This window comes from Trichosurus vulpecula, chromosome 1 (genome assembly GCF_011100635.1).
Source record: "Trichosurus vulpecula isolate mTriVul1 chromosome 1, mTriVul1.pri, whole genome shotgun sequence".
NCBI classification, from domain to species: Eukaryota; Metazoa; Chordata; class Mammalia; order Diprotodontia; family Phalangeridae; genus Trichosurus; species Trichosurus vulpecula.
The window spans coordinates 273,150,912-273,163,875 of record NC_050573.1 but is presented as its reverse complement, the minus strand read 5'-3'; the positions used below and the strand labels follow the sequence as shown (position 1 = coordinate 273,163,875).

Here is a 12,964-nt window from a genome sequence, read left to right as displayed (position 1 = left end):
TCTTGTGACTCCAAATGGAGCACTCTTCTCAGTATGCCATATTGCATTACAGAAGGTAGGGCCTACACCTTTATAGTTCCTTTTACTACAACACCTTACAGTAAAGTTAGCTAACACACCTAAATTACCTAAGCTTAATTTTAGATTTTGGTTCTATATGTATTCTCCCTTGGGAATCTCAGAGAAGCAACTGGATATATCATAATTCAAATTTGAATATTATACCAAAAGATATATGTGTAACTTATTTTCTCTAAAATTTAACTTTCCCTTCTAAAAAAGTCTTAAATACTTATTTTTGAGTGTCTGATTGGGTACATTTCTTAAAAGCAAAACTTAAGTTAAAATCAACTAAGGACTTATATATTTAAAAACAAAGAGAAAGAAATATAAAGATATTAGTACTAAGATTTTAGAACATGAGATAACCCATGCTGGGTTAAGTGGCCTTCTACTCCATCCCTGGTAGTAGAAAAGAAGAATCTCCTCACTCTAGGAGTTAAAATGTAGATTGTCCTCCAGATGGCAAGGAAACAGCCCAGTAAGGTATAAGTGATCACACTATGTATCCTGACACCTGGTTTAGTTCTTTTTCTTAATACATCTTTGGGCCAGAAATGTTAGGAATTTACCTAAAAATCCTTAACTTCCCCTTTATCAGCCTATGATTTATTTCTTATCCAGTCATTCATCAGAGCCTATTTTTACATTTATGTTTTCTGCCCTCTGTTATAAAGGATCGATTATATATGAAGCATATAAAAATTATGTGAAGCTAATAGTTTTTCACTGATAAAAAGTTCATCATGTAGATTTCATCAGCTCACACACTTAAGAGTCTTCAGATTCCAGGATTCTGATATTTGATGGAGGGTTAATTTGCACAAATTATTTTTTTTTATTTTATTTTTTTTTTAAATGCAATTTATTTATTTAACATATTTGGTTTTCAGCATTGATTTTCACAACATTTTGAATTACAAATTTTCTCCCCATTTCTACCCTCCCCCCCACTCCAAGATGGCTTATATTCTGGTTGCCCTGTTCCCCAGTCAGCCCTCCCCTCTATCACCCCCCTCCCCTCTCATCCCCTTTTCCCTTCCTTTCTTGTAGGGCAAGATAAATTTCTACGCCCCATTGCCTGTGTATCTTTTTTAGTTGCATCCAAAAACTTTTTTTGTTTTTGAACATCTGATTTTAAAACTTTGAGTTCCAAATTCTCTTCCCTCTTCCCTTCCCACCCACCCTCCCTAAGAAGTTGAGCAATTCAACCTAGGCCACACATGTATTATTATGTATAACCCTTCCACAATACTCATGTTGTGAAAGGCTAACTACATTTTGCTCCTTCCCAACCCATCCCGCTTTATTGAATTTTCTCCCTTGACCCTGTCCCCTTTCCAAAGTGTTTGTTTTGATTACCTCCACCCCCATCTGCCCTCCCCTCCATCAACCCCCCCGCCTTTTATTTTTTTTTATCTTCCTCCCTCTTCTTTCCTGTGGGGTAAGATACCCAACTGAGTATGTATGGTATTCCCCCTCAGGCCAAATCTGATGAGAGCAAGGTTCACTCATTCCCCCCTCACCTGCCCTCTACCCTCCTCCCATAGAACTGCTTCCTCTTGCCACCTTTATGCGAGATAATCCACCCCATTCTATCTCTCCCTATCTCCCTCTCTCAATATGTTACTCTCTCATCCCTTAATTTCATTTTATTTCTTTTAGATATCTTCCCTTCATCTTCAACTCACCCTGTGTCTGCTCTCTCTCTTTTACATATATATATATATATATATATATATACACACACACACATACATAAACACATATATATATACACATACATACACATACATACATATACACATAGATATATACATACATATACATTCACTTATATATATACATAAACATATATATGTATATATATATATATATATATATATATATATATATATATATATATATACACATATGCATATTCCCTTCAACTACCCTAATACTGAGGTCTCATGAATCATACTCATCATCTTTCCATGTAGGAATGTAAACAAAACAGTTCAACTTTAGTAAGTCCCTTGCAATTTCCGTTTCTTGATTGCCTTTTCATGCTTCTCTTGATTCTTGTGTTTGAAAGTCAAATTTTCTATTCAGTTCTGGTCTTTTCACTGAGAAAGCTTGAAAGTCCTCTATTTTATTGAAACTCCATATTTTGCCTTGGAACATGATACTCAGTTTTGCTGGGTAGGTGATTCTAGGTTTTAATCCTAGCTCCATTGACCTCCGGAATATCGCATTCCAAGCCCTTCGATCGCTTAATGTAGAAGCTGCCAGATCTTGGGTTATTCTGATTGGGTTTCCACAATACGCAAATTGTTTCTTTCTGGCTGCTTGCAGTATTTTCTCCTTGATCTGGGAGCTCTGGAATTTGGCAACAATATTCCTAGGAGATTTCTTTTTGGGATCTATTTGAGGAGGCGATCGATGGATTCTTTCAATTTCTATTTTGCCCTGTGGCTCTAGAATATCAGGGCAGTTCTCCTTGATAATTTCCTGAAAGATGGTATCTAGGCTCTTTTTTTGATCATGGCTTTCAGGTAGTCCAATAATTTTTAAATTATCTCTCCTGGATCTATTTTCCAGGTCAGTGGTTTTTCCAAGGAGATATTTCACATTGTCTTCCATTTTTTCATTCCTCTGGTTCTGTTTTATAATATCCTGATTTCTCATAAAGTCACTAGCTTCCACTTGCTCCAATCTAATTTTTAAAGTAGTATTTTCTTCAGTGGTCTTTTGGACCACCTTTTCCATTTGGCTAATTCTGCCTTTCAAGGCATTCTTCTCCTCATTGGCTTTTTGGAGCTCTTTTGCCATTTGAGTTAGTCTGTTTTTTAAGGTGTTGTTTTCTTCAGTGTATTTTTCAGTATTTTTTTGGGTCTCCTTTAGCAAGTCATTGACTTGTTTTTCATGGTTTTCTCGCATCCTTCTCATTTCTCTTCCCAATTTTTCCTCTACTTCTCTAACTTGCTTTTCCAAATCCTTTTTGAGTTCTTCTATGGCCTGGGGCCAGTTCATGTTTTTCTTGGAGGCTTTGGTTGTAGGCTCTATGACTTTGTTGTCTTCTTTAGGCTGTATGTTTTGGTCTTCTTTGTCACCAAAGAAAGAATCCAAAGTCTGAGACTGAATCTGGGCGCGTTTTCGCTGCCTGGCCATATTCCCAACCAACTAACTTGACCCTTGAGTTTTTCAGTGGGGTATGACTGCTTGTAGACTTACGAGTTCTATGTTCTACGTTTGGGGGGGAGGTGCCAGCTCTGTCAGAGCCATACTCCTCCTTCCCCAAGAACCCCCAGTCCAGGCTGGGCTTAGATCTTCAGCAGGCTATTGCACTCCTGCTCTGATCCGCCACTTAATTCCTCCCACCAGGTGGGCCTGGAGCCGGAAGTAACAACAGCTGTAGCTGCCCCACCTCCGCTGCCCCCGGGGCTGGAAGCCGAACCGCGAACTCCTTCCACTCCCGCAGCTTTTCCCACTAACCTTCTCCGCAGTCTTTGGTGTTTGTGGGTCGAGGGGTCTGGTAACTGCCGCAGCTCACATATTCAGGGCGCTAGGGCCCCCTCCACCCGGCTTCTGGTCTGGATCGTCCACGCCGCTCAGGCTGGGCTCTGCTCCACTCCGTTCCCAGCTCCCAGCTCCCAGCTCCCAGCTCCGTGTGGAACAGACCTCACCCAGAGACCATCCAGGCTGTCCTGGGCTGGAGCCCTGCTTCCCTCTGCTGTTCTGTGGGTTCTGCCGTTCTAGAATTGGTTCAGAGCCATTTTTATAGATTTTTGGAGGGACTCGGGTACGGAGCTCACTGTAGTCCGTGCTTACCAGCCGCCATCTTGGCCTGCACAAATTATGAAACAATGCATTTGCTACATTTCTCATCTCAGTTTAGTTTCTTTTTGAAGACAAAATACATTGAATTTTGTTCAGACTGTTTCCAATACATGGCAATCAATACAAAAAGTAAAAATCCCAGGAAAAAGCATTAACACTATACAGATTGTCAGTATGCCCTAACACTGACTACACCTTCACTTTCAAAACAACCGTCCTTTGATTTGTTCGTAGTTGCAACTTCGGGTATTATTCTATCTCAGAATTGCAACCTATAGTATGTAGTGATTTGTATAAATGCTTGAAATCACCATTTCTGCATTTAAAACACCAAGCACTTTTTTACAGCTTACTATGACATGTTTCTACACTTTGGCAGTAGGAATTTTGCTGGAGCTGTTATACATCTATTTATATATAGCTGTTTGTTGTATGTATACACATTGAAGAAGAGGCATAAACATCCACTCCCAGCTAGAAAAGAATGCCCTGATGCTATGTATGGGTAGATAGATTTGCAACATACTATTACAGGTGACTGTAGAAAATTTACCAGCACACCATCATATCAGTCAGTCAGTAAACATATTTTAACTACCTGTCTTGTACTTATCCCTGTTCTAAGTGCTGGGGACACACAAAAAAAGCCAAAGATGGTCCCTGCACTTGAAGGGCTTGCGGTCTAAGAGAGGGAGACAACATGCATGCAAACAAATATATACAACGCAGGATAAATAGGAAATTATTAACAGAAGGAAGCCACTAAAATCAAGAGGCATTGGGGAATGATTCCTATAGAGGATGGGATTTTCTTTAGAACTTATATGTTACAAACAACTAGAGGGAGGCGTAGCCTGAGAGCTCCCCCAAACTCCTCTGGAAACCTTGAAATAATGCCCTAAAACAAAATTCTGGAGCAGCAGAACCCATAAAAGAATGTGGTGAAATAATTTTCCTGCCAAAGACAACTTAGAAGGTCAGCAAGAATGGTCTGTCCCACTGGGGTGAGAGTGGAACCCAGTACAGTGCAGGCTATGCCAGTGCAGACCAGGCCCCAGCAAACCAGGAACAGGCCTTGGGAGCCACTCAATCAGCAGCAGCTGCTTCTGGAGCTCTCAGCCCACAGATGGTAAAGGGTTGAACAACTGGTCACAAAGAGATTACAGGGGTCCCTTTGCTACCACTGGGGGCAGGATTCTGTTGTTTTGCTCATACTCAGATCTGGGTTACAGTCCTAGGTGGCAGTCCCAAGATGAGGATGACCACTAGCACACCAGATCTTGTGGCCACAGTGGAGCAAGGACCCTTGTCACAGTTTCATGGCAGAAAAGAGTGCCTTGTAGTTGCTCACAGACCAGACCATAGGCCAGGAGAGTAGTAAACACACCTCTCCTTAGATCATGCTACCTTGGAAGAAATGAAAACTTACAGGTGCCTAAAAGTATCTCTGAAAACAGCTGCACAAAACCCCTGAAGCTTGGGATGATACGCCCTCAACTGTGGAAGCATACCTCTACTTTAGCAAAGAGTTAAAGTCCAGTCAAGAAATAGACTGGAAAAATGTTATGATGATATGGAAGATCAAAGCACACACTCAGAAGAAGACAACAAAGTCAAAACTCCTCCATCCAAAGCCTCTGATAAAAATATGAATGGGTCTCAGGACATGGAAGAGTTCAAAAAGGAATTTGAAAAGCAAATAAAAGAGGTAGAGAAAGAATTGGGAAGAGAAATGAGAGTGATGCAAGAAAATCATGAAAAAAGAGTCAACAGCTTGGTAAAGAAGGCACAAAAAAAATGCTGAAGAAAATAACACCTAAAAAAACCAGAATAGGCCAAATGGTAAAAGAAGTAGAAAAATCTAGTGAGAAGAAGAAAAGCAGAATTGGCCAGATAGAAAAAATATATATACAAAAGTTCACTTAAAGAGAATAACTCCTTAAAAAACAGAATTGGACAAAAGAAAAGAGAGACACAAAAAGTCACTGAAGGAAAAAAAACTCCCTAAAAAGTAAAATTGGCCAAATGTGAAAGGAGGTACAAAACTCACTGAAGAAAATAATTCCTTAAAAATTAGAAATGAACAAATGGAAGCCAATGACTTTATGAGAAATCAAGAAACAATAAAACAAAACCAAAAGAATGAAAAAATAGAAGAAAATGTGAACTGTCTTACTGGAAAAATAACTGACCTGGAAAATGGATCCAGGGAGATAATTCTAAAATTATTGGACTACCTGTAAGCCATGATCAAAAAAAGAGCCTTGACATCATCTTTTAAGAAATTATCAAGAAAAACTGCCCTGATATTCTGGAGCCTGAAGGTAAAATAGAAATCAAAGGAATCCATTGATCATCTTCTGAAAGAGATCTCAAAATAGAAACTCTGAGGAATATTATAGCCAAATTCCAGAGCTTCCAGGTCAAGGAGAAAATATTGGAGGCAGCCAGAAAGAAACAATCCAAGTATCATGGAGTCACAATCAGGATAACACAAGATTTAGGAGCTTCTACATTAAACGATCAGAGGACTTGGAATTAGATTTTCTGAAGGGCAAAAAAGAGTTAGGCTTACAATCAAGAATCACCTACCCAGCAAAACTGAATATGATCCCTTCAGGGGGAAAAATGAATAGCAGTCAAACAGAGGACTTTCAGGCATTCTTGATGAAAAGACCAGAGCTGAATAGAAAAATTGTCTTTCAAATACAGGTCTCAGGAAGCATAAAAAGGTAAACAGGAAAGAAAATCATTTCTCATTATTAGGGCTGTTAGTAGGGACATAGAGGGCATAGGCATGAGTTGAATATGAAAGGATAATAGCTAAAAAAATTTAAGGGGTGAGAAAGAGGAATGTACTGGGAGAAAGGGAAAGGGAGAAGTAGAATGGGGTATGTTATCTCACATAAAAGAGGCAAAAAAGTTTTTATGGTAAAGGAGAAGATGGGAGAGATGGCAGAGAATGCTTGAGCCTTATGCTCATAGGAAATAGCTCAAAGAGGGAATAACAGACACATTTGATTGTGTATAGGAATCTGTCTTACCCCACAGGAAATTAGGAGGGGAAGGGAATAAGAGAAGGGGGGATGGTGACCGAAGGAGGGCAGTTTTGGGGGAGGTGATAGTCAAAAGCAAAACACAAGGTGAAAGGAGATAGAGAATAGAATAAATTGGCAGGGTTGGGGCAGAGAATGGAGGGAAGACATAACTGTGAAAATATTTTTGAAGCAAGTTTATCTGATACAGTCCTCATTTCTCAAATATATAGAGAACTAAACCAAATTTATAAAAATAAGAGGCATTCCCCAATTGATAAATGATCAGAAGATATGAACAGTCAGTTTTTAGATGAAATAATCAAAGCTTTCTATAGCCATGTGGAAAAAAAATGTTCTAAATCACTATTGATGAGAGGAATTCAAGTTAAACAATTCTGAGGTACTACCTCACAGTCATTAGATTGGCCAATAGGATAGAAAAGGAAAATGACAAATGTTGGAGGGGATGTGGGAAAATTGAGACATTAATGCACTGTTGATGGAACTGTGAACTGATTCACCTGTTCTGTAGAGCAATTTGAAACTATGCCCAAAGGGCTATAAAACCATGCATACCCTTTGACCTAGTAATACCACTACTAGGCCTATATCCCAAAAGAGATTAAAAGAACAAAAAGGAAAAAGGGCCTATATATACAAAAATACTTATAACAGCTCTCTTTTCTGGTGGCAAAGAATTGGGAATTGAGGGGATACCCATTAATTGGGGAATGGCTGAACAAGTTGTAGTATATGATCATGATGGAATCCTATTGTATTATAAGAAATGATGAGCAGGATGCTCTCAGAAAAACTTGGACAGACTTACGTGAACTGATGCAAAATGAAATGAGTAAAACCAGGAGAACGTTGTACACAGTAAAAGCAATATTGTATGGTGATCAGCTGTGAATGACTTAGCTATTCTCAGCAATATAATGATTCCAAGACAACTCTGAAGGACTTAAAGAACAGATGGTGTCTGAATACAGGTAAAAGCATACTTTTTTAACTTCATTTTTCTTGAGTTTTTTTTTGTCTATGTTTTCTTTTACAATATGACTAATATGAAAAAATGTTTTGTACGACTACATATGTATAACCTACATCAAGCTGCTTGCCTTCTCAATGAGGGGCATGGAGAGAAAGGAAGGGAGAGCATTTGGAACTCAGAATTTTAAAAATAAATGTAAAAATTATCTTTACATGCAATTGGGGGAAAATGAAATTTAAATTTTTTTAAAGAGCACAAATTTAAACAAAAATTTGTGAGGCACAAATATATAAAAAAAGAAGTGACTAATCATCTATATGAAGTGGCTGTAGTTTTAACTTTTCTGCTAATAATAAAAACAGATAGGAAAAATTTTAAAGCATTTATAAAAAGACCTTATTAGAAATTGTATTTCGTAAAATGACTCTGGTCCCAAGGTCTTTGTGTGATTAAAAAAACAAAGAATTGTAGCTTTCATTTTAATAATTCAGCTGGTTTTTTAAATTATTTGTCCTCATTTAGGAGGCTGTTTTAGCATTGATGAGATATATAGAAACATGTCACAATTAGAACATTCATTCAAGACATGGAATTTTGTAGTGTTAACTAGAAAAAAGTGTGTCAAATTTTCTTTAACAGTTCTCAGGTATGGTCTTTCAGATCTCAAGATTAAGCAGAGAAGGGAGTCCTACATTATCATGCATAGCAAAGTAATTTTTGTAGTGTGAATATTGTTTGGTTGTTGGTTATGGTGCATAAATTAGGAAGAATGCAAATAGACCCTTCCAGGCTCAGCTCATCCTGCAGTGCTGAAAGTAACAAGAAACTTATTTTGAGTTGTGAACTTAACAAATGTGACTTGGAGGACACAGCATGAGGGCACATTTGCATCTTCAAGGCCTTGTTGTGACAAAGTCACTTATTTCTGCAGGAAGCCATTTTGGCATTTTTCTAGTTTCACCTTTCCTATCCCCTGCATGATTAGTAGGTAGATTAGTGATTATGGGAATTCTTGTTTGTTTTTCTTCCCTAGTTTAGAATTGTCATTACATTATGATGGGGGAATTCTGAGATACAAACTCTCCCCACTTTTCCCCACAATTCAAATGAGGAATGCATCTTTAATTTATTGTCTTACAGAGTTGTCTGGAGCATTTTGAGGTTAAGTGACTTGCCTATAGTCATATAGTTAGGGGGAAGACTTGAACCCAGGACTTCCTGATTGGGGAGCCTGCCCTTTATCCATTGCACTAAGGAAGAACACCTATGAGTCGATTCTGAACAATTTTCTGGCTTTCAGTGGAATGAATTTAGTTTCTAAGTCAATTAAAAAGTCATTAGAATATTAGTATATGACTGTGTGGAAATTTTTTAAGGCAATATTACAGTAATTTATGATGGAGTTTCAATATTAGGAAAGAAGTTATTTTTATCCAGATCATTATGGAGAACAATTCATCACTCACTACTTAAAGAAATCAAAGCAAGCTCTGCATTGAGTTAAAGATATGTTAATATGGTTCTCTGCAATTTAAGTAATTTATGTCAACAGTCTATTCCTCAAAACCCATTTCCAGCAGTTCCTATTCTCTCATTACAGATGTTGTGATTAATTTTCTTTATCCCATTGGGAAAAAAGAATATATATATACATATATATGCATATATATATATGTATATATGTATACCAAAAACATCCTTAAGAAAAGCCCAAAGATGAGCTTTCATAAAGTACACTATAGCTCTGATTCAGAGAGGAACAATAGTGATACTCTTATGTTTTCAAATAATTTGAAAAGTCAGCAACTTAGATATTAGAATTTAGAGAGGGAAAAAATCTGGACGGTAGATTATTTTAGAGGTAAAATGACAGCTGGAATAAGAAAGGCAAGATAGAAAAGTGAAAGAATGATGGGTCTGGGTAAGGAGACATGAGTTTAAGTGCTGGCTGTGGTTGGACCACCTGCATCACCTCAAGCAAATCCCTACACCTTTATGAGCCTCAATCTCTTCATCTGAGAGATGAAGATATTTGTGCTACCTAAGAACAGTGTTAAGGTAAGGATAACACATAAATTGTAAAGTACTGTACAAAATGAAACAAGATCAAGTGGACAGACACTATTGTTTGGTAATGACTTGTTGGTAAGGTGACAGACATAAAACAATTCTCTCATTTACATCACGGAACCAAAAATGTAGTCCAATCCAATAAGCATTATTAAGTATCTACAGTGTACAAGGATGCTAAATAGTATGGATGTTCCTGAATATAAGAACAAGTACTCTTGAATGTAGAAATTAGCCTGTGTGCTTGTCAATCTTAAATACTATTTTTGTCTGTTTTCTCCACAGAGTTACAGCGAACCTGTTAATATTGAAATATCCCAGCCTCCTCAGCGGATTAAGTGTAAAAAGTCAGTGTTCCATGGGTCCACCCAAGCTCATTCAGCCCTCTCCCCAACTTGCCCCTCTCACCAACAGCCAAGAATGAAGCCTCAAGTAACTGCTATGCACCCTATTCTTCCCCGGAACATAGCACCAAAACCTGATAATCAAATGCCAGTGATTGTCTCTATAGCCAATGTGGCAGTATCTCCTCAGATTGTGGAAATGAAAACTGATATCCCACTTTACTTTGTCAATTTATTATGTATTAACGATCAATCCACTATGTATTTTTTGGCCCCCTCATTATGCGAGTTTCAGCACTCTTAAGCCTGTAACTTCAGTTCTCTACTCTACCTTTGTAACTCATATCCTGCAAGTTCCCTGGCAATAGAAACAACTTCAGGTGCCTTTTCTACATTCATCTTTTTACAGGGCTTATTAGGAACCACAAGATTCCTAATCTATTGAAATCAGTAACATACAAACCACAAGCCTCCTGTTCCCCTTAGAAATTGGCCAATTGTTGGAGTTTCCAGGGGATGTGTCAATCTGGTGATTTGCCCACCACAAGACTCTCCATAGGGCGTGAATCATAAGATGTTGGTCCGGCTGGTAAGGAAACTGATTTAAGCATCACAATTTAAGCAGCACAATGCCTGACTCTTGACACTAGCCAGTCAAAATTCATTCTCCATCTTTGAAGTCCCATGTTATTTCTGTCTCCTATATATTGTTTGAATTTTTGGATACTCCCCTCAACTATAAAAGAGCTGCTCTGTCAGTTTGTTCCATGGCTATTGAGGAGCTTTGGATCCCTTTTGTTGGCAATAGCTAGCTTTGCTAATAAATTGATTATGCTTGAATCTCTGTGCCTCAGTTTCTCTTTATCACAGATTTTTATGTTGACAAGAGCCCACCTCTTCACCAGCATCTCAAAATACAGCAACAGCAGCCAATCACAATGCAGCAGTCAATTGGAAACCAACTACAAATGCAGGTCCAGTCCATACATTCACTCACAAAGCAACAAGTAAGTATTTGCTAACTCTTGACTCAAGCCTCTTTTGTTAAGCACAGAACAAGACTGTTTATTATAATAAATGGGAAAGCGACTTTTATAATATTTTTCTGTTCTGCAGAGAAGCATTATTGTACTTTTACAGCATTTCATTGTAACAGATGCATTGTGACAGGTGAAATGTGAAGCAACTGAGGAAGCAGAGGTTTGAGCTTCTGAGTATATCAGTTTATTAAGCTATTCATGGCAGCTGGATAACAAATTGGGAACAGGCCTCTTCAGCTCGGTATTTGACCCTGAATATGGAAGGAAACAGATTTTTATGCATTAAAAGCAAACAGTTAACAGGCTGTAAACCAGAATGCAAGATGAGGTAATCTGATTTCTAACTGAAGGAAAGATTAGGGACTTTCCAAGGTACAGGTGGAGGGGAGGATGAATGAGTTTCAAGAGCTGGGGTGGGGGGTGGGGTAGAGAGTGAGCAAATGAACTTTTCTGGATATGAAACAGGATGTCACTTAATTCCCAAGATTAAAAAGCAGATGGAGTTCACAGGAAAATGAAATTTAGGTCTGAAAATGGAGTCAGTGTGGGTCATACAAATCCCACAATTCTTTCTGCTATAAAAAGTAGGAAAGAAGTAAAAGGAGGGCGGAATAGCATAAATGCAGATGCTGAAAGGGAAAACTGTTTACATTCAGTAAATGTAGTTCTGCTTTTTGGAAAAGTGTAATTTAGAATGATGAATGTATACATCATGAAGTCAGAAGAATTCCTGATGTTGTTTTCTTTTCATAATCATGGATTTCTTCCTACAGAATCTATTTTGTTGGCACATGTCCTTCCTAGCTCCATGCCACATGATTAGTTTGTGTTTCTCAGATTACCAACATTTCTAAAAAATGCTAAAGATCCTCAAGCTTCCATCTAAGTCAGGAATGCTTAACCTTTTTGGTGTCATGGACCCCTTTTGTAATCTGGGGAAGCCAATGTAATATGGTGAACCCCATCTCAGGATAATATTTTTAAATGCATAAAATAAAATACGTAGGATTAATGAAGGAAATCAATTATACCTAAGTAGTTATCAAAAAAAGGAAAAAAGAAACTTAAGTTCACAGACTACCTCTGATTTAGGTAGAAAATAATAGGATATTAATAATAGGAGTGAGTGAGCTCAAAGCCTGGGAAGTTTTTGTGAGTCATGTATACATAATAAAGATAAGGCCCTGTCTAGGTATGGAGGAAGATCCTATCTTTGTCCCCTGGACTTCGTTTCATTTCATTTCTTTCCTTCCCTCTCCCCAATTCATTTGCATGGGGAAGAAAAAGAGTTTGGGAAATGGCAGTCTGGTGAACCTCAGAGCCCTGGATAGTCTAGTGGAAGAGTAGCCTTTACGTGAATGATAACTAGGTGTGGTTTAGCTACTAGAAATTAGGTCGGTAGTCACATAGACTTTCTGGCCATAAGCTAATGAGAGAGGTTTGATGTGGCCTAAAGCCTCATTCACCAGGAAGTACAGTTTAATGTACAGAGTTAAGGCTGAGGACACCAATTCAACCGGCAGTCTACTGTCTTGAAAAGAGCTTGGTGCCTGAGGCAGAGAATCTCCTATTGAGCAAAGCCTATTAAGGCCTGCG

The 12,964-nt window shown here is 38.1% G+C and overlaps 1 protein-coding gene across 5 annotated transcripts in view; it reads left to right on the top strand.

The window, feature by feature from the left end:
• Positions 1-11,168, top strand: part of LOC118858687 (thymocyte selection-associated high mobility group box protein TOX-like) — a 144,594-nt gene extending 133,426 nt beyond the window's left edge. For 2 of the 5 annotated variants that reach the window (XM_036769286.1, XM_036769311.1), the window contains one exon: positions 10,270-11,168. In XM_036769286.1, the coding sequence (XP_036625181.1) occupies positions 10,270-10,632 (363 nt within the window). In that variant the 3' untranslated portion in view covers positions 10,633-11,168. The remainder of the gene's footprint in view (positions 1-10,269) is intronic. The other 3 variants (XM_036769296.1, XM_036769304.1, XM_036769318.1) reach the window with 3 other exon arrangements.
• The last annotated feature ends 1,796 nt before the right edge of the window (positions 11,169-12,964 follow it).